At 38.4% G+C, this 26,401-nt stretch overlaps 5 protein-coding genes across 6 annotated transcripts; 3 read left to right on the top strand and 2 right to left on the bottom strand.

Annotated features, from left to right (window-relative positions):
* Positions 1-1,688: 1,688 nt before the first annotated feature.
* Positions 1,689-5,727, top strand: ABI3 (AP2/B3-like transcriptional factor family protein). 2 transcript variants are annotated; one of them, XM_011081858.3, is made up of 6 exons: positions 1,689-4,279; positions 4,420-4,512; positions 4,640-4,740; positions 4,844-4,890; positions 4,976-5,052; positions 5,142-5,727. In XM_011081858.3, exons 1-6 carry the CDS (start codon positions 2,507-2,509, stop codon positions 5,274-5,276), a joined length of 2,226 nt encoding a protein of 741 aa, XP_011080160.1. In that variant the 5' UTR covers positions 1,689-2,506; the 3' UTR covers positions 5,277-5,727. The 2 variants fall into 2 exon arrangements, 1 of the variants encoding a protein (XP_011080160.1); XR_016065929.1 differs by lacking the exons at positions 4,976-5,052; positions 5,142-5,727 and having other exon boundaries at positions 4,420-4,483; positions 4,844-4,891.
* A 755-nt stretch (positions 5,728-6,482) lies between these two features.
* On the bottom strand, positions 6,483-10,437 carry LOC105163496 (uncharacterized). The gene is made up of 2 exons (XM_011081861.3): positions 7,236-10,437; positions 6,483-7,130 (listed from the first exon to the last, which is right to left on the bottom strand). Exons 1-2 carry the CDS (start codon positions 10,177-10,179, stop codon positions 6,610-6,612), a joined length of 3,465 nt encoding a protein of 1,154 aa, XP_011080163.1. The 5' UTR covers positions 10,180-10,437; the 3' UTR covers positions 6,483-6,609.
* A 3,782-nt stretch (positions 10,438-14,219) lies between these two features.
* LOC105163499 (uncharacterized) lies at positions 14,220-16,597 on the top strand. The gene is made up of 4 exons (XM_011081863.3): positions 14,220-14,627; positions 15,632-15,693; positions 15,791-15,895; positions 16,250-16,597. The coding sequence occupies exons 1-4, from the start codon at positions 14,396-14,398 to the stop codon at positions 16,379-16,381; spliced, it is 531 nt and encodes a 176-aa protein (XP_011080165.1). The 5' UTR covers positions 14,220-14,395; the 3' UTR covers positions 16,382-16,597.
* Positions 16,598-17,496: 899 nt separating this feature from the next.
* On the top strand, positions 17,497-20,943 carry TMKL1 (transmembrane kinase-like 1). Its single transcript, XM_011081862.3, has 2 exons — positions 17,497-19,437; positions 20,096-20,943. Exons 1-2 carry the CDS (start codon positions 18,072-18,074, stop codon positions 20,731-20,733), a joined length of 2,004 nt encoding a protein of 667 aa, XP_011080164.2. The 5' UTR covers positions 17,497-18,071; the 3' UTR covers positions 20,734-20,943.
* A 349-nt stretch (positions 20,944-21,292) lies between these two features.
* LOC105163500 (putative pectate lyase 8) lies at positions 21,293-25,990 on the bottom strand. The gene is made up of 7 exons (XM_011081864.3): positions 25,770-25,990; positions 25,530-25,583; positions 24,798-24,869; positions 22,680-23,322; positions 22,474-22,577; positions 22,080-22,218; positions 21,293-21,983 (listed from the first exon to the last, which is right to left on the bottom strand). The coding sequence occupies exons 1-7, from the start codon at positions 25,850-25,852 to the stop codon at positions 21,759-21,761; spliced, it is 1,320 nt and encodes a 439-aa protein (XP_011080166.2). The 5' UTR covers positions 25,853-25,990; the 3' UTR covers positions 21,293-21,758.
* Between the last annotated feature and the right edge of the window lie 411 nt (positions 25,991-26,401).

Genomic DNA, 26,401 nt, shown 5'->3' with positions numbered 1-26,401 from the left:
ATATCTAATAAAAATATGTCATGGACTCAAAATTGTTCATTTTTAGAAGTTATGAGATTAAAATTGAGATTCTGTGATCAATAAAATTACAAGTAAAAAAAATCTTAAATTATAAAAAAAAAATGTTATTTACCTTCCCTATAATTTACAATGCAACTGTGGTAGCATTACACATAGTAAACAATTATATTAATGATATTATACTATTATTTACAGCGACAATTTTGTTCATAATCTTTTATTATTAATTATAGTGACCACTTACACAAATCTTGTCACAAATAAAATTATAAAAATCATTATATAAATAAAAAAAATTATGACTTAATACTTGATTAGCAACAATATCACTTTATTTTAATTCATATATAATAATACCACTTTATTTTTTGTTCTTGATATATATTCACTATTTATTAAGATCATATTAATTTGCTCCCTAAGACATCCCAAAAAAAAAAAAAAAAAAAAGAATCTTGTAGTTCATGAATTGCAATAATTAATGAAGTTCATGAAAGATTTTTCTTTATAATTTTTGTGAAAATTAATAATGATATGATGTGTCAAAATTGACAAAGACTAAAGTGCATTAAAGTAGCCACTGCGTGGGAAAATTGAAATTTTGATCCTATAATATATATTTTTTTGTGATTTTAATCTTATTATTTGATCCTTTAGCATATTTAGTTCTACAAATATCAAAAAATTAATATTTTAAGTCTCATTAACCGTTCTGTCCAATAAAAAGTTTTCATAATGGAGGAGAAGCCACATCAGATGCCAACCTGGTCGACCACATTGTCACATCACATTACAAAGCCAGCACCCATTCGGTACAAATCCCCGACACGCTGTCCGCTTCACGTGAACACACCAACGCGCACATGCTCGAACGAGCAACTGACCTGCATGAAAAACACAAGCAACAATATATACTAACGTTATCAATTAAAACATTAACATTGGCTAACTATTTTCCTGCATGCTAAAAATCCCACCACCTTTGTAATCAGAATCAACATATGTCATGCTCTTACTGGCGGTTTCCGGGCATCCCTTTTCTCTCCATATTTCTATGATAAATTCGCGTAGATAATTACGAGAAATTCGGAGAAAAAATGAGGAATTGGTGGATACACAGAGAGATGAGAGAGATAGAGATAGAGATAGAGAGAGAGCTGAGGGGAGAAGTTTTGTTTTTGTATTACGTCAGGAGAGAATGGACACGTAGCGGGCAGTGAAGAGCATCGCCGTTTCGCCGACGAATGGAGACAAAGCCCAGCTAACCGTGCCAAGAGTCTTTCCCGCAGTCGGTCCAATCTCTCGCTTTCTCTCTCTATACTTACATATATATGTGAGTTTGTGTGTGTGTGTGTATGTACGTGTACATGCATGTAATTTAGCAGGGCGGGTGGGGAGGAGAGAGAATTGAGCTGCTGGCTGTGAATTATTCCATTCGTATTGAAATATTTGCAGCGGTTTGGAATGGGGGAAAAAAAGGGAAAGGCTGGTGCACCGCTGTGGTGAACCATTCAGGTGGGAACGTATGGATAGAGGCGTATAATCCGGAGGTGGGTGGGAGAAAGCAGCGGCACGAGGTTTTGTTTTTGGTTGTTTTCTCTCTCTCTCTCTAAAAAGTCCAAACTGCTCATCGCTCCTATCTCTAATTTGAAGTTAAGGAAAATTAAAAGAAAAAAAAAAGGGGGCCGGTTTCTTTCTCTCTCTTACTTAAGAGCAAAACTCCACAACAAAACGATTTGAACTTATCTGCAGAGACACTCACACCCCCCCAAGTGAGAAGAAGAAGCAGAAAAAGAGCCATTAATAGAGAAAAATAAATAGAACATTCATGGTGGTTGTTGGGTTTCGGACGATTTAAGTTTGGTGCTGCTCTTCACTCCACTTTTGTCTTCTTTTGTTAGGGTTTTCTTTGATTCTTGGTGGTTCGGTTCAGACCTTCCGTTTCGTTTTCTTCCTAGAATTCTTGTTTGTGATGAATTCCTTCCCCATATATATGTCTTAGATTTTGCTTCTTCCTAGTACTGAATCTTGGCGGAGTTCAAGTGTAATGATTTTGGAGTTGATGATGGTGCGGACAGATGTAATCTCCGTTAGATCTTCATATTAAAAGTGTAGATTTGTGAGAGGAGTCGCTTTCTAATTTGGATATTGTATTAGCAAGTGGGCTGTAGAGAAATCCCAGATGCTTTTTGTTGCAACTTGCATCCATACTTTGTACTTGAAGAACTTGAAGGCGGGCCCTTTCAACTTGTTTCCTTAATCACTTACAAGAACCCTCTTCTTTCCTTATCCGTACGCAGTATACTGTCCTGTCCCCCCCCCCTCTCTCTCTCTCTCTCTCTCTAGAATTTCACTTATATTATATATGTGTGTGTGTGTGTGTGTGGCAACCATATTATTCATCTGAAGCGGCAGTGTTGATTATCCTTTTGAAGAAAAGCAGAGATTTTCAACTTAAATCCCACTTGGAAATTAAGTTTCCAAGATGATTAAAGATGAAGCGGTGGAGCAGGATCTGCATTTTGCTGCGGGAAATGTTGAGGTGAAGATTGAAGATATGGCAGCGGCGGTGGCGGCTGATGGTGGTGTTGCAAACCCCGCTGGTTTTGATCCCATGGAAGAAGACCATCAAGCAGTTGTAATGGCTACTATTGGTGAGAAAGATTTATGGCTTGATAGGGACCAAGAACATCTTCTTGATGTGAATGATGCTTCCATCTTCTACAATGATTTCCCTCCTCTCCCGGATTTCCCTTGCATGTCTTCCTCCTCGTCTTCTTCCTCCACTCCGGCTGCGTCTAAGCCTATGGCCCCCTCATCATCTTCCTCCTCGGCCGCGTCCTCCTCGCCGGCCGCCTCTTGGGCAGTGATGAAGTCTGATGCCGAGGAAGATACGGGGCGGATGAGTTTCCAGCAGACCACGGATGTGGAAGAGGTGAAAGTGGAGCCCGCCGCCTTATCCTCCACCGCCTCCATGGAGATCCCGCCGCCGTCTGAACATGATGGTCTGGGCGATGTCGATTGCATTGACGTGATGGAGAATTTCGGGTACATGGATCTGATTGACACCAACGAAATTTGGGACCCTTCTTCAGTTTTCCAAAGTGAAAACCCTCAAGAGTTCTTGGAAGACCAACAGACGGCGGCGCCGCTGCTGCTGGAAGGGTCGTCACCGCAGGACCCGAAGATGCAGTGCCAAGACGAGAATGATGGGTTCAGTTTTCTGCAGGGGAACAGCGAACTTGCTATGATCTTCTTCGAGTGGCTGAAGCAAAATAAGGATTACATTTCAGCAGAAGACATGAGAAGCATAAAACTCAAGCGATCCACCATTGAAAGTGCTTCTAAGCGTTTGGGAAGCACAAAAGAAGGTAAAAAACAGCTTCTGAAACTGATTCTTGAGTGGGTTGAACAATACCAGCTTCAGAAAAAGCGTATGAGGGAAAGTGGCCTCCAATCTCCCTATGCCTATCAAGAAACTGTCCAGAACTCTGATCCTAATCCAAACCCTAACCCTAACCCCAGCTTCAGTTACAGCCCTCTACCTCCTGATCCTAATGCCTGCTTTTCTTCCTCTCCCTGGATGCCTCCAGCACCACCACCGCATGCATCAGAGGTCACCGCGATGGTGGCGGCCCCACCAGCTTTCGCCCCACCGATGGCCACCGGGTATGGTGGCGATCCGTATTCGAACCCAATTCCAGTGGCTCCTATGAATCATCAAGTTGTTAATGGGATTCCATATCCGCATGCAGCTGAATATCCAGTAATGGAGCATGCTCAATCCTGGGTCATATCACCCTTCCCCATGCAACAGCCTCATCAGTTCAGCCATTTTCCTGATAATGGCAACATGATTACTCATCAACAGGCTTTGTATGGGCATCCCTACCAGATTTTTGATCCAAATGGGGAAAGATTGATGAGATTGGGCTCTTCAGCAACGAAAGAGGCTAGGAAGAAAAGAATGGCCCGCCAGAGGCGTCTCTACTCGCACCATCACCGCCACAGTAGCAACTCGAATCAACACCAAAATCAAATGAATGATGCCCATGTGGTGGGCGAGGCCAGCGAGGACGGTGATCAGGCTGGTTCACCGGGCAATTGGGTGTACTGGTCTCCCAGCGGTGCTGGATCTTCACCAACTCCAGGAAGCGGTCCACCTGCGGATGCATCACAAGCGCATTCCGGGGATCGCGCCCCTGTGCAGCAGCAAAATTATCAGCGGCAGTCGTCTTCTGATCGACGACAGCAGCAGGTTTTTTTTTTTTTTTCTCTGTTTTCGTGAATCTTTGATTGAGATTTGATGTTCTAACATGAGAATCATTTAGTAATTAGTATTTGTGATACAATTGTTTTTTGTTTTTTATTTTTTGTGTGGTTGTTTGTTATCTGTAGGGTTGGAAAACGGAGAAGAACTTGAAGTTTTTGCTGCAGAAAGTCTTGAAGCAAAGTGACATAGGTAATCTCGGAAGGATCGTGTTGCCAAAAGTAATAGTCTCTGCCTTTCTTGGTTCTTGATATAATTGATATCAAATTGCATTTCATATGGCTTAATGTCTGGTCTGTTGGCATTAAGATTTGTGAATTCTGATTAAAGTTTGAAATGGGTTGTCAGAAAGAGGCTGAAAGCCACCTCCCGGAACTGGAATCAAGAGATGGAATTTCCATTGCCATGGAAGACATTGGTACTTCTCGTGTTTGGAATATGCGATACAGGTATTAATCTTTGCTGGATTAACTGTTTAGAATTGCGGAATGCTATTGCACTGTTTTCTCCTAAGCTAATTCCTTTTACTGTATGATTGGGGAATTAATCCAGGTTCTGGCCTAACAACAAAAGCAGAATGTACCTTCTGGAGAACACAGGTAATTGGTGCTTCGGCCGTCATCTTGTTGAAATTGCTAATGATCATCGAGGGGCTAATTAATCATTTCATTTCTGTTGTTTTAGGAGATTTTGTAAGAGTCAATGGGCTGCAAGAGGGAGATTTCATCATCATATACTCGGACACAAAATGTGGCAAATATGTAAGAGATTTGTCCCCCTTCTTTTCCCTTAATTGCAATAAGATGGTCTTTTCAGTTCTCATTTCTAATTTTGTTCTATCGTGCTGCAGATGATACGAGGAGTTAAAGTGCGGCAGCCAGGCGGAAAATTGGAGGGGAAGAAGCCGGCAAGGAGAAACATGCGCAACTTATCCCTTGCTGGTAATAGCTCGTCACTAGCACCTATCAAACAAGCCGTGAGATGAGAAGGAAGAGACAACAAGCCCTCAACGGATGAAATTGGACGATGATCGACTTTCCTGATTTCTTGCCGTTCTTTATTTACCTAATTATATATATATATAGTATTGCTTGTGAAGACCTTAAGTGCCAAAGTGTGTTATATACACTTGTAAGTGAGAAAAGGGCATGTCGGCCGGCCGGGTGGTGCTCATTTTGATTTTCCGATATTATTATGTGTTGTCTCGTACATAGTATTCGATCGGTTGTGTATGTGTTAGTAGCTGTTTCTTGATGATGGTCCGCATAGTGATTTGCAGCCTGCATCGACCTTGACTGCTATGTGTTTGTATTACTAAACAAACTGTGATATATGTTGTAATGTTATGACAATAAGTCCTATGTTAATTAATGTGTGGGGATGCTGTCTCAAAGTATATGGTTATTGAGGTCTCAGCATCAGTTGGTTTTCTTGTATTTGCTCTTGATTCAGATTCATGAGGGTCTTCTGTTCTTGAAAATTGTGACTTGACATGGCCGTTAGGCCTACTTTTATTTTAATTTTTATAATGAAGTTTGTTATAAACGAATGATGCAACTCCAGTGGAATATTGCAGTGTTTGTTGTCTTATTAATTGGCAAGAATTGACTATTGGGGAAATAATACTGAATTTTTTTTTGGTTCTTTAATTTTATCTTACATTAATTTTAATTTGGCAATGTGGCCTTTATTTATTTAGTTCTATAAGTTACAAAAATAATGACAATTTTTTATAAGACATGAGTTGGAAGATATGTTGGACATATTTTGGTGGAATCACTAATTTTTGGTGGAAAAAAAAGTTATAAGAAAAACTTCATTACTAAGGTAACTAAACAGACACACGTTTAAGGAATCCAAAAATAACATGAGTGAGAATAAAAAAAACTGTAGGGGATATTTATAGTAATTTCAGAATTTGGTGTTATCAATAACTTCCATTTATTAATAGAAATGGGGTTTCTTTTATATATTTGTATAGACATATGTTGGGTTGGACCCGGACCGGTTTCAGATTTAAAGCCCAACGAACCTCGGCGTTGGATTGCGCGTCGGAATTGGTAAGGAACTTTTCACTACTGTTTACTGCTGAACCAAAAACATTCATTGTAAACACAACTAATATTGTTGCAATTCAAATTCAGTTTAGGAGGATACAGTGAGTGATAACTTATGCTGTCTGAACCCCACAAACATGCATTTAATTTCCTTTAATAATGTAGAAATAAACACAAAATTAAGAAAGATGAAAAAAAGTTAACTACATATATTAATGTTATTTGAATGTTAACTACAAACAGAAAAAGATGCATGGCATTCTACTGCTTATTATCAACACCAAATTTGGCAACAGAGGAAGCCGAGTGCAGCAACGAAGATGCAGAAAAGCTTGAGTTGTTGCTCTCCAAATACAACCCCTGCGCTGCAGATGACTGCCCTCCACTCCAACTCTTCTTCTCCTTTGCATCTGATCCACCTATTTGTGACCCTTTTATGAGCATATCAACTTTAGGTATTTCCTCTCTCTCCTGCCTTATTTCCTTGAGCATTGCCGCTACATCCTTCATCGTCGGCCGGTCGTCCGGCGATGGATGCACACACAGCATGGCAACTCCAAGAGTTTGCATCATCTCTTCAAGTTCCGCCTCGGGCCTTTGGCATAAGCCCGGGTCTAAAACCTCGGTTCCATGTGTCCGATTGTGTCGCACCCAGTCCACAATGTGAAGCCCATCTGGTATCGTTGGGTCGATTGGCTGTTTGCCTGTTAATACCTCGAGCACGACTACTCCATAGCTGTATACGTCGCTCTTCTCCGTGATCTTCATCATGTAGCCATACTCTGGTGGATATCAGGGATTGAGCCAGAAATTTTAGTTAGGACGGTTAAAGAAACATTTTGATTATGTGAAAGACAAATTTATAGTTTTATGACATATGAACTAACCGGGAGCGATGTAACCATAGGAACCAGCGACAGTGTTGGAGGAACGAGCGAAATCTCCATCATCTACGAGTTTAGCAAGGCCGAAATCAGCAATATACGGCTCAAAATCGAGGCCGATTAGAATGTTGTTTGCCTTGATGTCCCTATGAACAATGGGGGGGACGCAATCGTGGTGTAAATAAGCTAAGCCTTGAGCTGCCCCTAGAATTACTCGGTACCTCACATCCCACTCCAAGCAGCATCCACTCTTTTCATGAAGGAGACTCCCTAGGCTTCCGTTGGGCATGTAATCGTACATCAACAATCTTGTGTTCTGATTCCAGCAACAACCTAAGAACTTGACAATGTTCTTATGTCGGATTGAGCCGAGAGTTTTCACCTCAGTTGAAAAGGAGTCACGAACCCCACTAACACCGGACCGATCATTTTGACAGTTATGACCGGCTTGTATTGTTGTCGGCCATAGCTTCTTCACTGCGATCACTTCACCGTTGTCAAGTTCTGCTCGGTAAACAATCCCGGAGCATCCCTTTCCAACTGCATTTTCTTCAACAAGACTCCTTAGTACTTGATCGACCGAAAAATTCAGCTTCTGAAATGGAGTGAATTTCCAAGAAAATGGTTCGCTGCCTCCCAGTTCTGACTCTGCATCTTCTCTGTTCATTCTTCTAACTCTTATAACTGCTAAAAGGCCAATAACTCCCAAGGCCACTGTCACAATAGATAGCAACGAGATGGCAAGTTTTAGCCTCCATGACCGCCTAATACTTCTGTCTTGAGGTAGCCCCACACCCTGTGCATTGCTCAAGAAACACGAGTCGTGTCCCCGAGCACACAAACCTTTGTTTCCAGCCAGTTCTGTGGCCGATAACTGCCTGAACAGCTTGTTATCAGGGAGATAACCTGTGAAATTGTTGTAGGAAATGTTCAGTGAAACAAGGTTCACCATCCCGGAAAGAGACATCAAATCTCCTTCAAGCTTGTTGTGTGAAAGGTCTAGCACAGAGAGCTTGTTTAGAGCAACAACCTGAGGTGGAATTTCCCCTGTCAAGCTATTCCAGCTCAGATTTAAAGCAATTTCAAGAGCCTCAATTTCAAAGATTTGGACCGGAATGCTCCCAAACAGTTGATTCTGGCTCAAATCAAGCAACTGAAGCCTTGAACAGCGGCCAAGGGTCGATGGAATTGGCCCTGATAAAGAATTGCAGCTAAGTGAAAGTCGACTGAGAGAGAAGAGTTCGCCAAAACTGCCTGGAATTGGGCCAACGAACTGATTCATCGAAACATCCAATACCTCTAATTTACTAAGATAAGACAGGGAACTAGGCAGATTTCCACTTAATGAATTCCCAGCCAAGTCCAGCATCTGCAGTTCTCCGCAATTGCCTATTTCGTCAGGCACCACTCCACTCAAATGGTTATTAGAGAGATCAAGAAAACTCAGATTCGTAAGAGAACCAATTTCTCTTGGTATTTGACCACTGATTTTATTCCCTGCCAGTCTCAAACGGAAAAGGGATTTGCAATCACCAATTTCCGGGGGGATAGAACCCGATAAGTCATTAAAAATCAAGAGAAGCTTAGTTAGATTTCTGAGTTGAAAGATGCTCGGGGGCAAACTACCCGTAAGAGAGTTGCGGGATAAATCCAAAGCTTGAAGGCTTTTGCAACCGGACAATGTCGCGGGAATACTTCCGTCAAGCTTGTTATCCCATGCGAAGAAAACTTGAAGTTGAAACAAGAGTCCAAGTTCTGGAGGAATCGAACCAGAAATCTGGTTACTGTCAACCTGAAGCTGTATCAAACTTGTGGCATTGGAAAGAACTGCCGGGATTGAACCCGAAACATTGTTGCTGCTGAGCATCAACTCTTGAAGATTCGTGAGGTTCCCGAATGATTCAGGTATGGTTCCCGTCAGAAAATTCAAAGAAACATCAAGGATTACTAAATTCTTGCAGTTCCCGATCTCTTCAGGAATAGAGCCCACGAGATTGTTTTGCCATAGCATCAACTTCTCGAGTTTCAGGAGCTTTCCCAGCTCCCGTGGAAGCGAACCCGACAGGCTATTCTCATACAAATACAATTCCACAAGCTCTGAGCAGTTTCCAATCTCCCGTGGAATTTCCCCTGAAAGCATTGTAGTATAAAGCGACAAAACCTGAAGCTTTTTCAACCTACCCAACGAAGAAGGAAGCCCACCAGAAATCTTAGTTTCAGCAAGGCCCAAAACTTGCAAGTTCTGGCAATTCGAAATTTCATCTGGAAGTTTTCCCTCAATATCCTGATTCCCCCCCGCGCGCAAGATTTCCAAACCCGACAGCTGCCCAAGCTCCGCCGGAATGCTCCCACTCAACCTGTTGTCAAATAAAACAAGACTTTTCAGGCTAGTGCAACTCCCGAGTTCAGCTGGAATCGTCCCAGTGAGCTGATTAGAGTTGAGAGTCAATTCCTCCAGGTTTTTGAGCTTCCCAATACTCGCTGGAATATCACCGATAAGACTGTTGGAACTAACATCAATGGTTTTCAGTGAAACACAGTCTCCAATCTCAACCGGGATTGTTCCAGTGAGATTAGCCTCAGAAATGATCAGGGTTTCAAGAAAGCTCAAGGAGGAAAGATTGGAGGGAAAGGGCAGGGCGAGATAAACAGACTGAATATTGATTTCCGTGACATAGTTATCAGAAGAACACCTAACGAACGACCATTTACAGGGATGGGAGTCTTGTGAATTCCAGGTTGAAAAAGCAGGAGGCGGAGACGAAGAAGAAGAAGAAGAAGAAGAGTGAAGCCAAGAAAATAATACAACAACTTCATGGTTTGCTGCAATAGTAGGAATTGGAGAGTGTGAAAGAATATTGAAGAAGAAGAGGAAGAAATAAGAGAGGTGGCGGTGGAGGTGGAAGAAATCCGGGGCGGCGTTCAAGAACTGCCTCGGCATTGGCATTTCCAAATATTTGATCAAGATATCACACTCTTCTGGGACTTCGCATTGGGTCTCCGCAACCCCAAACTTTCTTTCTCGAGACTATCTTAGTTTGTTTCTCAAAATTCACTCCACTGCACAACTAACGGTGCCCTACTGTCTACCTCTCCAGCCAACCAACCTAACCTCAGAACACAAACTCCACAAGGAAACAAACACAAAACATATACAAACAACTCCTGCATGCACACAATGTCCCAGAAACAAATCCATTTTCCACTTGAGCAATATTATAGTTTAGAATAAAAGTTCAAGAAATAGAAACTTTCATTCTATAAACTATTATTTAAAGGTGAAAAAAATGTAATTTTGGTCTTATAATTACAATGTGTGACATTTTGTCATGTTCGATTTTGAATTTAGATGCGCCTGAAAATGCTTAATTCGTTAAAAATTATAATAATTTGCTCCAACTCTATTATGAAGAACATAAGTAAAATATGTAAATTTAGTTTTATAACCATAGAAGTGACACTTTTAATGCTCTTTGATTTTGAATTTATAGTTAAAGGCTATAATTGAAAAAAAAAAAAAAAATAAGCACATAGATCGTACAATTAAAACATCACTATGGCAAAAATATCTTATAAGCAAAAATTTCAGAAAAAATAAATCTCCAAACAAGAAAGGTCATTTACCAAGCATACTAATTTCCAGCATTTTTCAGTAACATTTGTCCTATATGCATTATTTTTTTAATTATAATTCACGATTATAAATTTAAAATCAAATATGAATTACCTCTTATAATTTCAAGATTAAAATTATAATTTTCGCGATTTAAAATTATGTACTAAGTCAATGAAAAACAATATATTTATTTCTCAAAGTGATGAAGTTATAATACACTACTTTACCAGAAAAACAAGTATAATATATACTCTAAAAACTATACATAACAATATATTGGTAGGTAGGTGACAAATAAAAAGATGTGGGACTTATTAAAAAATAAATAAAAATTAGAGGCAGTGGACCTCATCCTCACCCCCTTCCAACCCACCCACCCTTGACCCCTCCAACTCCACCATTTTTGTTCCTCGGGATTCTGTGCGTCCGTGGTTTCTGCATTGTGTCTTTCTGAAATAATTTTGAAATTGGGAATTAATTAATAAATATAGGTTTAGCAGAAACAGCATGCATGTGTTATTGCATTGTTTTCCTCAACTCAATCAGTGATGTGGGTGGCTTTGTTTTGGTAACTGAGCCAACACTATTCTTCCCACCACTTAAAAAACAAAACAAAACATTAACTTGTGGGTTCTCTTTTACCTCTGTTCTTAGGATTCTCCGGACAACTTTTCATCCCTGCTAAAACCCACCATCTTGAATTTGACCCGACCCGATGATCTGAAATTATTATCGTTGCATTTAATTTGATTTTACTTGACTCGATGACTCAAAATCATCACCATCGATCATACAACATTCAAAAAGCCAGTCATTTGGGACTAATGTTAAAAAATGAATCAAGTCTATTAAGAATTTAGTAGATCTCAAAATAGACTACGATCACGATATATGTGAATTTGTACAAATACAAATATTTGACTTTATAAATACGCCAAGACTATTCTGAAACAAAGTAAATTATTTATTAAAATAATATCTTTCATCTATCCTCTTAAATCCGCACCAAACTAATTCAATCACCAGAGTTGTTATGTTTATTGGTTTCTTGAATCTCAAGAACTTATCTGGATACAACTGCTCTCAAAATCACTACAACCTCGAACACAGATCAATATAATTTCAGTGCTTGTTATCTAATAATTATTGTCTTGGCTGTGTACTCGTGACCTGTGGGTTTTGTTAATAAAAATTGATTGAATGATGGATTTGATGAGAAGCACATATTTATTATTTGGAAAAGAAAAAGTGAAATAAGGGGAGCTCTCAGCTCAATATTTCCCAGATTTTGAGGCCAAACCACGTGGACTACCTAAATTCCATTTCCGCCCTACCAACGCCACTTTTACCCATACATTCCTATCCTATTATTTTAAGGTTTCTTCCTTTGATTTGTTAATTAGGTGTTACGCCCTTTTAATTAAATTGAATAATAATCTATTTGTTTTACATTCATTAAAATTTAGTACTTAGACAAGTTTCTAAGAGTTACAAACATATAATTGCAAGCTTTAATTTTGTTTGTGATCCATTTTTAGGATTTTTTTGAAACGAGCTTCAATTCAATAATCTATGTTCGGATAATTTAGTCAGAAAATTATTAAGAGCGATTTTTGTAATAACATAGAGCGATTAAAGTAACGTAATTTCAAGAATGTTGGAAAAGAAGAAAAGAAGACTTTGGTGAATGTAAAAAATAAAAAAATTTAACATGTTAAGACATTTTCTTTTCTTGGATGGGCATTTGTGTATCAAGGACTTGATCACTCTTGGTATCAACCCACGTTGTGGTTTCTTGCCAATTGCACCCAAAAGCAAAAGAAAAAGAACAAAAATCCCCAAAAATTAAGGCTAAATGAATTGACTTTATTCCACCAACACCAAGATCCTATCATGACTTTGCATGGCTTAAGTAGATAATTATATATGTACATCCAATTCTTTATTTTAATTTAATTTTTTTTATTCAATCTTATAAATATACACCAAATTGATAGGGGTATATCAATCATAATAACAAAAAATCAAAATACCCCTAAAGATAAAATATCCTTACAGAACAAGAATTCACATGTTTTTCACTTAGGTCAGCTTGCACCACCTTAGACCCAGAACTGGACTCGTCAATCGTACTAAGAAGCTCAACCACGTCATTGTTATTTTCATCATAGCATTCTTTATTTCTTATTTAATCTCACTTCAACTGACTTAAAGATTGAAAGGGTTTTTATTGAGGACCATCAAACAATCCTAATAATCCGCTCTTTTTTAAAGTTCTCAAATATCATCGACTCCAATCATAAATACTAAAAAAACAAAGAAATTGTAAACATATACATACATAAAATGATAGAGATTGGTCAAAATTGACAATGCTTATGCCTACTTTTTGACCTTTTGTGATAAAACTTTAGGCTCTTTTTGTAAAGGGGTAATATTTTATTGCAGGTAAATGGTAATGGAATATATGGTCTCCATAATAATGCCCTTATATCCCGCAAATACTCTACCCCACACGCCTGCCTACCAACTTTCTTTTTATCTTATTTCCTTTCTTTTTTCTTCACAAAAAAAAAAAAAAAGACAAAATCATTTCTATCGGGATGAGTTCTAAAAATCGACATATTTGTGCAAAATAAATAATAATAATAATAATAACAACAACAACGATAATGATGATAATGATGAAATATTGTATTTATAATAATATATTTTTATGATGAAAAAATTATACGGTAAAGTGAATATTTTTTTTAAAGTGAGAAACGTTAAAATTTCAAAAGATTTGAAATAATTGTAGAAAGTAATAAAAAATAAATAGTTAATTTCATGTAAACTGAGAATGATAGTTTAATAAAGATATATAATCCATGGAGAGGCCCTTGATACTTTATTAATACTATGTATGGATTAGCAGTCGTAGCATAGTTAGAGTATGTGTAAAATAATTTAAATATTATATTAAAAATAGATAGTGACAAAAAAAATCAGTTGAAAAAGTAAAAAATAAGTAGGAATAATATATAAGAAGAAAGATAATAATTGACATTAAATAAATGGAGTAATGTCACATGTTGGAGAGCCATCAGTATGTGAATATTTATTAATTCAATTATAAATATTTAATATTATTAATTATTAAAATTTATAATATAATTATAATCAATTTACTCAAAAAAATTGAAAAATGCAAATCCAATTGAAGCTACGGAGAATTTTGCAAGAGAAATTAATAGGCCTGTTTCTTGGGACACAATGCATTTTTGCAAGCCCAACTAAATGGAGCCCAAAACTACTGAAAGATCCAGAAAGATCTGGGTCGGTTCAGGTTACCCATCAGATTTTAGATGGATGTCAATCTTTGATCAGGAAGACTGTCCTCTCTCCCTGGAGGGCTGGCCCTAAACTACTACGTAAATTGCCCACTAATAAATCTAATCCACATATAATCTCGAAGATTCAAGGCCTTATCTCTCGCCATTCAACTTAATTACGTGAACCAAATCTTGGCTGAAAATACAGTGGGAGAGAAGCTACATGCGATTTCATGGCTTCTACTGGTATAAGTTTTCTGAATGCCCTTTCTCCTTCACTGTACTCGTCAAGATGCTGCAGAAATCAGGCTTTTTCGCCGGACCCATCTCAATTTCTGTCATCTATGTCCTTTTCCAAGTTCAAGAATCAAACTTTATACTCATCCCTTCAAATTAAGAGGTTCAAGAATCGCAATGTTGGTGCTTCTCCCGTTGTTTTTGCCGCACAGTCCAATTTCTTGAGAGGTACCCTTTTGCTGTTTTCGCTGTAAGAAAATATGCCAGCTCTATCAGTTTTCCCTTTTTGCATCTTTTTTGTTTTTGGACCAAGAGTTGTTTACAGTTTGTGGGCTGTAATTTTTGTGTTAGCAGTGAGTTTTGATGCTTGGAATTGGATATTAGAGTTGGAATTAGTGGAAAGATATCATATGAATTTCAAATGTTCAATGCCATTGCAGTTCGCCAAGTGCTTAACTCCTTGCTAATCTGAACTACTGGAATGTGGTATGAATCCATATGGTGTGGAGTCAATCGCGATGTATTTGTTCTCGTATGTCTTGTTTAAGACATTGGGAGGCCATGGATGTCTGCATCATACTTGGGATTTGTAATGAGGGCAAAAGAGGATATTGAACTACTTTTTTCTTGAATTATGGTGTTTGTTTCTTGTTTTCGAGCTTTGATCAGTGCTTTCTTCAAGAATGTGATTCACTTTCTTTAGTTTTTATAGTCTATAAGACTAAGAGGATGCTTTTGGACATCGGTAGGGATTCACCACATGGGAGTTAGCTTAATAGTGGTAATGATTCTTATACTCTCGAGTCTAACGGCATTCTTATGCATAGTTCGAGAACGTTTAATGTAGTGTCGATAAGATGAAACCAGTTGCTAGTAGACTGGTGAGAAAGAAAATCCTTCAGAGTACTGGGATTCCTGCCGCTTGATACTCTCCTAAGGACTTGCTTGAATTATGCAAGGTAGGACTTATTGGTTTGTACTTGGAATTGGTCTGTAGGTGAACAGTGTAACCATACAGAATAGCAACTCATGCAAGAAAATTTCTTTTATTTTTCTTAAATAAAATCTAGTTTCGATATCAAGAATATCATATTGCGCATCATATAAAAAATGACGGGAAACTCCATCTCTCCAAATGTTCCATTTCTTGAATTCTATTTATTAATATCAAACTATAGATTTTTAATTTCTATCAGGCCCCTAGACTTCATCTTTTCTATGTTGTCCAACAGTTATTCAAACAGTATGGAAGGTTAGCAAGGATGGAATTGAAGCAGGAACTAACTTGGTGCCTGTAAGTATATACTTTCATCTGTCTTGTTAAGATCTTCGACATTATACACAGTTCTTTCATTTATGCTAATTCTTCCATCTTCTTCTTCCCTTATAAGGATGCTATACCGAGACCAATAGCAAGGATTTCTGTAACTATAGCTGCTGTGATGGTCTCACTCTTTCTACTGAAGTCGTTCCTGTCCACAGCATTCTTTGCTCTGGTATGTTTTCACACCCTGCCTTTACAATTGAACATGCAGAAACTTTACGTTCGCTTCAGCACTGCCTTATCGAAAACTTGAACGTACGAGACCCAAGTTTTGGTATCGAAACTTCTAAATTATCAAATAACCCGAAAGCTTGGTGGAGATGAATTACGTTTCTTATACCGGCTATATGGAGATCTATCTATACTACATAAAACAGGAAATGTCCATTCACCCCAATTTTGTGTCCTCTAGTTTGACGTCATTCTATTCTAACGACACTTATGTGTGCTTGCATATCAGTTCTCTTCAAATATCATGTCGTTCTTGTTTAAATCATGAGATGGATGGTTTGTGATTGATGAACAGGCAGTGATGGGACTAAGTTACTTCACATTCATAGCCTTAAATAAGGATGAAGGCCCTAAAGGGGATGGAGGAACCACTTCTGTTGAAGATAGTCTTGAAGAAGCCCGAAGAATTATGGAAAAATACAAATAAACACTCAACTCTCTTCATCTGCCTTCCCTTCCCTTCCCATCACTCTGGTGAAATTGGAGCACTACTGTAAAAAAAGAAAAGTTACTGTGAACAATCTTCATAGCATTTCTCTATTGCTGAATGGTAGCTTGTCATAGCGTAGATATGGGTAAAGCATTTTTAATGTTACCTGCCCTGTTTTGCTTTCATCGTTGTTGGGAGCTATTTTATTTTAAATCTCTCATTTAAATGTATAGTTATATATATATATATATATATATATATTATTTTAGAGCTCCTATCTCCCTACCCCACCTTCACTTTTCCACTGTGATTTTACTGATTAAAAATTAAAAATATTCACACGATTTTGCATGCAGAAAGGCCCATGGATATTATGAATTCCCTATGATTTTTAATATCAATCTAATTATTCAAAATATCAATCTAATTATTCACACGATTTTGCATGCAGAAAGGCCCATGGATATTTTTTGATATTCAAAAAATATTTGTTGGTTACTTAAAAAATTATCAATTACTATGATTTTTAATATCAATCTAATTATTAGTTTATGTTAGACTTTCATTGATTTTTACGTTGAATTGATCAAAATATTCTTGTGAAATATAAAATATTTTTATTTATTGTTTAAATGTTCTTAATTTTTTAAATGAACCAGAAGGACAAGAAGGAAATTTCAACTTGTTGATCTTTTTTGCTAAAACAACAAGTGCGAAGTAGACATTTTCAATCTTTGCTCCTAATATTATATGATTTTATTAAATATTATGTAATTATGATTTTATAAATAATTAAAAAAATATCTATAATTATGATAATTTTTCGTAGAAGTCGTGATAATTTACCTGTTTATGTAGCCCACATCGCACCGCCTCTACGATTGATATAAGAGAGAGGGCCTAAATGAAATGAAGATATAGACGACAAGAAAACAGTAGGGCCATAAGTGAAAGCAAAATCATGGGTTGTCCACCTTCACAGCGGCTACTTCAGTCTGCACCTTTCTCAAAGAAAGCAATAAAGCACTGGGGACTTGGAAATTTTATCTGCGACTTCCAAAGGTAAGCAAGCGTGCACACAACAAATGTATAAAGTCACACATAAACTGACATGACCTCTGACTTTGTGTCCCTTTCTTGAAAAGTCTTGTTACCGTTTGTTTAGACATAGAATTACCAAAAGAATTTATGTCTGAGAAACCATTTATTGGAAATAGACATTTAAGTGGAATTTCAGTTGATGGGATGTAAGAAAAACGATTTCTTGAAAGAAATTGATGTTGCCTTTTTGTTTTTCTTTCCTATTTCTTTTTTCAGATATATATATATATATATATATATATTTTGCTTGCGAAGTGTTTGGTGTGGGAACCAAGAGAGCATTAGTTTACAAACATAATCAGTGGTGGCATCATTAAAGATGAAACATTGGCACTTTTATTGTGAGTATGAACATCAACCTACTTTTTGAATGATTAAAGTAATAGCTGCAATCAAATGGATATCGTCCCATTGATGCACTAAATCTTCTTCAGTAACAGTCAACAGTGTTAGCTTTCCCAGAAAGATAACCTCAAACAAAGAGAACCCTCTACTCCCATTTCATTTCACTTTCCTTCCTCTTGTTCTTCTTCTTATCTATCGCTTTTTTCTTTTCCTGTCACCACTGTTCCACTTTGCCTCATTCATGGCGGCTGTGAATTTTCTTTCCCTCTGCATTGCTCTTCTGCTCACTCTCACTCTGACTCACTCTGCTTCAGATGTTGTGTTGCTTTTGCAAAAGATTAAGCCTTCGCTGCAGGGAACAGCAGAGAACTTGCTGTTGTTATCATGGAATACTTCAGTGCCACTCTGCCAATGGAGAGGTCTAAAATGGGCTTTCAGCAATGGCTCTTCTTTGCTCTGTACTGACCTTTCTTCACCACATTGGACTAGCCTTTCTTTATACAAAGACCCCTTTTTGCATCTTGTTTCACTTCAGCTCCCGTCAGCTAATCTCTCCGGGGCTCTTCCGAGAGAGATTGGAGAGCTCACAAATCTTCAAAGTCTTTATCTTAGTGTGAACTCCTTGTCTGGGGCAATTCCTTTAGAACTTGGATACAGTACTTCGCTGTCAGACATTGATTTGAGCAACAATTTGCTTGAAGGATCGCTGCCACCTTCCATCTGGAACCTCTGTGATCGCCTGATTTCGCTTCGGCTTCATGGTAACTCTATCTCTGGTTCTCTGCCTGAGCCTGCATTGCCTGATGCTACTTGCAAGAATTTGCAGTTTCTTGATCTAGGACAAAATAAATTTACTGGGAATTTTCCAGACTTCATTGTTGGGTTTCATGGGCTTAAACAGCTTGATCTTGGAGATAATATGTTTTCTGGTCTAATACCTCCGACTATAACTGAGCTGAAGTTGGAAAAATTGAATCTTTCTCATAATAACTTTACTGGGGTTTTGCCAAATTTCGGGGCATCAAACTTTGGTGTTGAGGTTTTTGAGGGAAATAGTCCTGGCCTCTGTGGACCACCTCTGAGGACTTGCAATGGTGGCTCTGGATTGAGTTCTGGCGCAGTAGCTGGTCTTGTTATTGGTCTGATGACGGGTGCTGTGGTCCTAGTCTCATTGCTGATTGGTTATTTCCAGGGGAAGAGGAAAAAGAATGTTGATGATGATGGAGAGGAGGAAGAGTTCGACGAAGGGAAGGATGAGGAAACCGGTGACGTTGGTGGTGGTGGTGATGGAAAATTCATTCTGTTTCAAGGTGGCGAGCATTTAACTTTAGAGGACGTGTTGAATGCCACAGGGCAAGTTATGGAGAAGACTAGTTATGGGACTGTATATAAGGCAAAACTGGCGGATGGAGGAACAATTGCTTTGAGGTTGTTCAAGGAGGGCAGTTGCAGAGATAGGATATCTTGTTTGCCAGTGATTAAGCAGCTAGGCCGCATTCGGCATGAGAATTTGATTCCATTGAGGGCTTTTTATCAGGGGAAAAGAGGGGAGAAGCTTCTCATCTATGACTATCTACCCAACAAAACTCTGTATGAGCTCTTACATGGTAAGTTATTTATATAGGGTCTCGATTTATACAGGTCCTTAGTATCTGTAACTGAAGGTGAACTATGAGCTTTGGGGAGATTCAATCTCTTTTCTACTTACCCTGGAATTGAAGTCCTGTTAAAGATCGGTAGTACTAAAGTTTACTGTGTTTGCGCAAGAAAACTACATAGATGGAATCGAAACAAGCAAAACTTTGTTGAGTGAACTTAAATTGACTTCGACAAACTCACAAGAGAAGGTAATTCTCCTGAAAGCTAATCGTAACAAATTTGATCAGTACTTAAGTCAATTCTAACATGGATAGGGAGTAATACCTGGTACCCTTAGGTCTGTTTCAAAACAGTGGCAACAGCGAAACCGATGAGCTATGTTCATCAGCTCACTTCGGTTTGAGTTTGAGTGTTCTGGAGCAATGAGTTGCATTTTTTGTTTGGTCAAAGTAATTTCTTTTCTGTTTCTTTTCAAGCATGGATATTATAGTACCTTAGTATGAGTTATCATTGTTATCCTCAATGGCATTGGTGATGAGTTCCACAAATAATTAATCTCCCAATGCAATAGTTGATAATATTATTCTGGAGCTAAGGTAAATACTATAGCTAATGAATGATTCTAACTCCCAACTGCTTATATTATCTGTCCTGCCTTATATGCAGAATCAAGAGAGGGGAAGCCAGTACTAAATTGGGCTAGGAGGCATAAGATTGCTTTGGGCATTGCCAGAGGACTAGCTCATCTTCATGGTCTGGAAACACCCATAACTCACGGGAACGTGAGATCGAAAACTGTTCTTGTAGACGACTTCTTTGTTGCGAGGCTTAATGAGTTTGGACTTGACAAGATTATGGTCCCAGTTGTGGCAGACGAAATAGTCGCATTTGCTAAAACGGAAGGTTATAAGGCACCAGAGCTCCAGCAAATGAAAAAATGCAATTCCAGGACCGATGTTTATGCATTTGGGATCCTATTACTGGAGATTTTGTTGGGGAAAAAGCCCGGTAAAAGTTCAAGGACCGGTGAGTTTGTTGACCTGCCTTCATTGGTCAAAGTGGCTGTTTTGGAGGAAACGACGATGGAGATTTTTGATGTGGAGCTCTTGAAGGGCATAAGGAATCCAATGGAAGAAGGGCTAGTTCAGATATTGAAGCTGGCAATGGGGTGCTGTGCCCCAGTGACCTCTGTTAGGCCGGCGATGGATGAGATTGTAAGGCAGCTGGAGGAGAATAGACCGAGGAATAGGTCTGCTCTGTACAGCCCGGCGGAAACTCGAAGTGGAAGTGTTACTCCTTTCTGAACTATTTCTTCTTTCACTGAATAGTGAATTTCATTAATTAAGGTATAATGTTCAGTTCTAGTAAGGTTGAAAAGGTAGATGGTTATGAGTTTCTTGTATTGGTTTTGAGTCTTTATTTCTTTCAAGAATGTGGACTCTAAGATTTTGCAATATATGATGTCAAAACATCGTATTGGGTAAAACTTTATCCATGATTCAGTTTCATGTGTAGTAATGGGCTCAAGTGTAATACAGAATAAAATTCAAATTACCACATTGATGAGGACAAAATCCGGCCAAGAATTGTGGCATCCAGGAACTACTGCCCTAAACTTTCAAAATGGATTTTCTACTGTGATTGATCTTGAGCTCGTCCCAAGCCCCTTTAATTACTGGCCCGGAAAGGGTATGAAACTGGTGTGCCTGTTCACATGTCTGCCCATCTTCTCGCAGGATTGTCACATGGGCTGCATGCTGATATTATTCTTGGTTCGTGCAGAACCCATAAAAATTTGAAGGAAAATAGAAAGAAAAAGATACTGCATTACTAATGGCAATGGGAGTATATTAACCGACAAAATTTGCAAAGAGATGACAAACGATAATTGCATTACAATATAATGATAACAGCATTTCTTGAAGCTACAGTTTTTTCATTGCATCTTTCTACCTAAGTACATACATAGACAGACTCGGACTAAAATGAGACATTGGTGAGAAGAGGGCCAAGAGATTTGACACTTAAACTGAGAGAGAGCAAACAGGATTCATCATGAGGGGAAGAAAAAATGAAATAACATGAACAACGCATCTGCGCCTGCTCCAAAGACCTTGTATATTTCGGTTTGAAGCAGGCCGAGGTTGATCGATGTAAGAATAAGACAAGGGGAGTAGTGAAACATTCAAATAAGAAACTGAAGGAGGATGGGTTAAAAATGACTAGATTTTGACTATACTGATAGAAGAATTTTAAGGGATTTGTAAAGAATATAATGTTGTTTTATTGATTTTGAATGATATTCTATAAATATTAGATGAGGTCATCATCAGCACTGGACGCCTTTGCGGCAATGAAGTACCCCAGCCTCAGCCGTGAGGGTTGCTACTAAGGAAGAGGATTTGGCTGCTAGACTTGAGGCCCTGGCGTAGTTGGCAGCTGCACCACGACCCGATGGGGTGAAATAGGCGCCGTTTAGCAGAAGATCACCCTCTGATCTCCAGTTCCAGCCCTTCCATCTATGGTCATCCGCATTCACTATTCGCTTTGTTATCTATAACAAGAATGTTTACACGTTAGGTAGGTGAAATCAGAGTAATGTTTGAAATCTGTGATAACTTTTTCCTTTTGTTTTAATCTGAAGACAAACCTCTTTAGCAAAAGGGTTATTTGGGGCAAGAAATCTGTTGCCTTGGCTGTTGATGGTGGGATTAGCACTGCCACCAATTGCATACATCCCCCATGAAGTGTAATCATTGTTTACCACATGGAAATACCCATGTCTACACCTGGAAATTTAAGATTCTTCATCCAGTTAACACATTTTAACAGTTGAAGCTCTAAATAATGTCAGTTCAATCGGAAAAGTGCTAAATTTCAGTTTTAGTCCCTGAAGTCCATCTTAGTAACGCATTCTGAATTTTCTATTATAAATTTCTTGTATTATACTTTATATATACATGTTACACATACAAAGTTAATTTGAATTTTACCCCAAGAAGAAACAAAGAAAATAAAAAAATGAGAGGACTCTGGTAATTTACCTAGGCATTCTTTGGGTTAGGCCCTCTCCGAAATGGTTGTAGGCAACAGTCACCTGCATAACCTTATCTCTCGAGTACGAATCACTGTGTCCCAATAACATAACCTGTTCACGAGTAACACACCAGAATATTCAATCTTCAAACTTATTTAATTCATCAGCTATAATTTTGAAACGGACATAGATAGAAACTGGAGAGAAATTTACCTCATTGTGATGACTGAAGTAATTGTTAGAAATGGTAATCGCAGTGGACCCCATGATAGCATCAATCAGCCCATCAGAACAGCTCGACAGCGAATTGTGATCAATCCAAATGTGACTCGACCCAAAAATCGAAATCCCATCGCCATCAGCCCTGGTCCTCCATCCGTAATGCGAAGGAGAACTCCGCACCATAGCGTTGCCCGTTGGCTTGCAATCGTGAATATGGAGCCCGTGGATGATAATATTCGTCACAAATTGAATGGTTAAGCATGCGCCATTGGCGATGTGGACATTGGCTCCGCGCCCGTCAATGGTCTTGAAGCTGTTCATGATTAGCTCTTGCTTTAGTGTGATAACCATGTCACGTTTGAAGACGATCCAGAGAGGCCGGTCCTGAATCACGGCGTGGCGGAGGGTGCCTGGTCGGGGGTTAACGGGGTCGTCATCGCTGGGGTCGGTGACTACGTAATATCTGCCATCTCTGCCGCCGACGGCGTTCCGGCCGAAGCCTATGGCGCAGTCAGCCAGGCGCCTGCGGTGGCGTATCCAGTTGCGATCGCACCGCCAGCAGTCATCTATGGGGTTTCCCGTTCCGCATGACAAGAATCCCAGCTTCCTTCTCTCCGTGCTGTTCCGGATGGTCCTGGATTTTATTAACCATTTTTTAAAATTCGGAATAAATCAATTTTGTAGTTTTTCAAGCAGTAACAGAGCAATGCAACTGCAAATATCAATACCTATCAAAGAGAAAATGTCATTGAATAATTTTTTAATAACTTACCCACCCGGATGGTGAAAGTTTATCTGTTTTTATCATGATTTTACAAATTATTTTCTATCTCATCTTATATACTAAACTAATCACAATAGTTATAACTTATATACTAATTTGTTTCTAAAAATAGAAAAAAAGGTGAATTAATTTTAATAAGAAAAGGGTAACACCACTCCCATTATGCTAAATCAAAGGTTACATCTTTCCATGTCGGATGTATGTAACTATTCATTTACCAACACTAAGCTATACTGTTTGGGTGGTTTCTACGCGGTGGCCAACTTTAATAGGGCCAAGTAAACGGCATCAACAATTCATTCGAAATGCAATGCAGTATGAGGAGTGGACCCGCCTACATACTACTTCAAGGAAATGGTGTGACAAAGTCCAAATCAATTAAGAAAGGGTAAATTAACAGCAACAGACATATACGGACCATACGGAAACTGCATCATCTCGTCAGTACAATAGACAGTTGGAAATAAATGTAGAATTGAATTGAAAGGCGTCGGTGGAGGACTAATCCTGAAGAGACAAGGGTCATTTATTTTGGTCATAGTCTCATGCTAGTGTCAGTACATCCAGCCATGCTAATCTGGTTTTTCTCGACCTTGCGCATTCTTGCCAGGCTGGGTCGGAGAAAGAACAAGATTTATGTGGCCTACCCCCATCCCCAAATCAGTAGAGTTTGGCAGAAACTATTCTGCATAATCGGTTGTACGAGAAATTCTAGTCTAAAATGGCCAAACAATCACATGGAGAGTGAATTTTGTTTTTAATTTAAAAAGAATGAATGATAACAGGACTAATGCCTTTTTACTTGCCATGTAATCAATTGAACTTTTGGCCAAACTGGTTTGGACTTGCAACACTCATCCAGCCCAACAACACAACTCTAGGTCGCAGTCACTTCTCTACTTAATAGTTTCACATCGATTCGAGACGGATGAAGAATTTCACTGCTAGAGTTAATTGTGGAGACAAATGGTACCACATAACTTATGCCATCGCATATGAAATCACAGAAAGAGACATCTGAGGGGTTGCAGGGTACAAGCATGATTTCACAAAAAGGAATTTGTAAAAGATTTTGGGGTAGGTAGGAAATGCCAGACATGAAAGGGACACTGTGGAAGAAGATGTAGAGATAGTGAGGGTTTGCTTTCAAGTTTCGGTACTTGTTTGTTACATCCAAAATGATCAATAATTGGAAACACATGATTTCTGGAGGAGAATTCGTATATGTTTAAATTAAGCGGTTGCAGCTTATTTTGCAGTTTTAGAACTGAGAAACCGAGTGAAAATTAATAACTGTTAGCAGTTACAAGGAGAAAGGGACTTACATATCAACCATGGCAGCGACAGCTTCCGGATCATCTACAGCATGTTCGTGCTTAAACTTAATATCTTGAGACCTGCAAATAGACGGAAATTGGTTAAAAATAATCAGGTGGGCGTACATACCCTAACTATTGCTCTTTATAGTAGCACGTAATCAAGCGTAATTAAATATTATCAATTTCTAAACAACATTAGGATATTCCTAGTTATTTTATTTTCTTCTACATATATTAAACAATTAATGAAGATTGGTGCTCAAGAAGACAATAACAACTAAAAAGGCTTATCAATTGGAAGATGGCAACTGGAGATCAGGGACTGAAGATGACAGATTCGAGAAATTCCGTTACTGCTATGAGCAGGTTCATTTTTTAGGTAGTTTCTACTCCTCGACTCAAAATCCACGAAATTCGGGTCATTACAGAAAAATCCAACATATCATCTCGAAGATTCATTTGAGCGGAGTGAAAAGCATATGCAGAACGGCATTGCGAAAATCCAACGGGGCCACTTTAGGCATATAAAGAGAAATTGTCATGCGAGTTGAATTAAATGGTGACCAGAGGATAAAAAGCAACTGTAACAGAATGATACAACAAACATTTCATGCATATCGGCATCCGTCGGTGCAGAAATAAGATGAATTATTGTCTACGGTTTAGATGATTCTGAAAATCCAAAAGAGAAGCTAGCTTCGGTTAATACTGAAACTGCAAGCAGAGTAGGTAACTAACCTATCCGGCATTGTTGAGTTTCTCAAGCTCTTCATTACCTTGCTCCCTTCAATACTGCATAAACACCATAACCAACCGTAAAAAAATAAGTTACTTACTCTCATGAATACAAACAGCTCCTAAACTCCAACGTAAAAGCAGAGGATTAATCTCGAGAAAGACAAATAAAACGACACTCTTCCGATAAAAATACGGCATGCCAGCTTCAGCAGCAAAATCTAATGAGATCACACTAAGTACCTTCCTCCGACGGCAATCGCGTCGGCAAACAGCACCGCTGCCACAAATGTACAAAACGCAATAGTTCTCAGAGACGCCGCCATTGATGCTTGCTAGCTGGTTTGGAATCCGAAATCTCTTCCTTAATTCTCTCTCTCTACACGAGTTTCTCTCACTGAAATCGCAATGCACCTATCTGTATACGTATAGATGAATGCAGAGACAATGGATGGAATGTGTGTAAATGGAAAGGCGCAAATCCTTTTTATAAAAGAAGAGGAGAGTCGAGTCCACGTGCAAAATGGTATTGCTCCATATTTTGCCTAACTTCATTAGACTTGGACTTAACCGTAGTTCGGTTAATTAGGTCATTATCCCACATTTTCTATTTCAATCTATATATATAATTTTAATTAAATAAAATAAACGACATAACTTATATATAAATAATATGCATATATTAAATAAAATAAATAATTTAAAATGAAAAATTCAATCTACAGTGCATAAAGTCATCAATTATTTCTGCATGTAAATTGCACTCATAGGTTAAATAAAAATTACAATTTATAATAATATTTAACTTGATCGGACTGAAAGAATTAAATAATTAGTTTACTATAATTATCATTTTTTAAAAAATGTACATCAAT

This window comes from Sesamum indicum, linkage group LG6 (assembly GCF_026168435.1).
Source record: "Sesamum indicum cultivar Baizhima isolate 11 linkage group LG6, ASM2616843v1, whole genome shotgun sequence".
Lineage (NCBI taxonomy): Eukaryota > Viridiplantae > Streptophyta > Magnoliopsida > Lamiales > Pedaliaceae > Sesamum > Sesamum indicum.
This window is presented reverse-complemented; position numbering and strand designations above follow the sequence as displayed.

Coding starts and splice junctions, on each gene's coding strand:
- ABI3 (XM_011081858.3), top strand. CDS start 2,507: ATGATTAAAGATGAAGCGGTGGAGCAGGATCTGCATTTTGCTGCGGGA. Junction 4,513..4,639: donor GAAGGATCGTGTTGCCAAAA/GTAATAGTCTCT, acceptor ATGGGTTGTCAG/AAAGAGGCTGAAAGCCACCT. Junction 4,891..4,975: donor GTACCTTCTGGAGAACACAG/GTAATTGGTGCT, acceptor CTGTTGTTTTAG/GAGATTTTGTAAGAGTCAAT.
- LOC105163496 (XM_011081861.3), bottom strand. CDS start 10,179: ATGCCAATGCCGAGGCAGTTCTTGAACGCCGCCCCGGATTTCTTCCAC. Junction 7,131..7,235: donor CTATGGTTACATCGCTCCCG/GTTAGTTCATAT, acceptor GATATCCACCAG/AGTATGGCTACATGATGAAG.
- LOC105163499 (XM_011081863.3), top strand. CDS start 14,396: ATGGCTTCTACTGGTATAAGTTTTCTGAATGCCCTTTCTCCTTCACTG. Junction 14,628..15,631: donor ACAGTCCAATTTCTTGAGAG/GTACCCTTTTGC, acceptor GTTGTCCAACAG/TTATTCAAACAGTATGGAAG. Junction 15,694..15,790: donor CAGGAACTAACTTGGTGCCT/GTAAGTATATAC, acceptor TTCCCTTATAAG/GATGCTATACCGAGACCAAT.
- TMKL1 (XM_011081862.3), top strand. CDS start 18,072: ATGGCGGCTGTGAATTTTCTTTCCCTCTGCATTGCTCTTCTGCTCACT. Junction 19,438..20,095: donor TCTGTATGAGCTCTTACATG/GTAAGTTATTTA, acceptor CCTTATATGCAG/AATCAAGAGAGGGGAAGCCA.
- LOC105163500 (XM_011081864.3), bottom strand. CDS start 25,852: ATGGCGGCGTCTCTGAGAACTATTGCGTTTTGTACATTTGTGGCAGCG. Junction 24,870..25,529: donor AACTCAACAATGCCGGATAG/GTTAGTTACCTA, acceptor GTCTATTTGCAG/GTCTCAAGATATTAAGTTTA. Junction 22,219..22,473: donor CTAACCCAAAGAATGCCTAG/GTAAATTACCAG, acceptor TTAAATTTCCAG/GTGTAGACATGGGTATTTCC.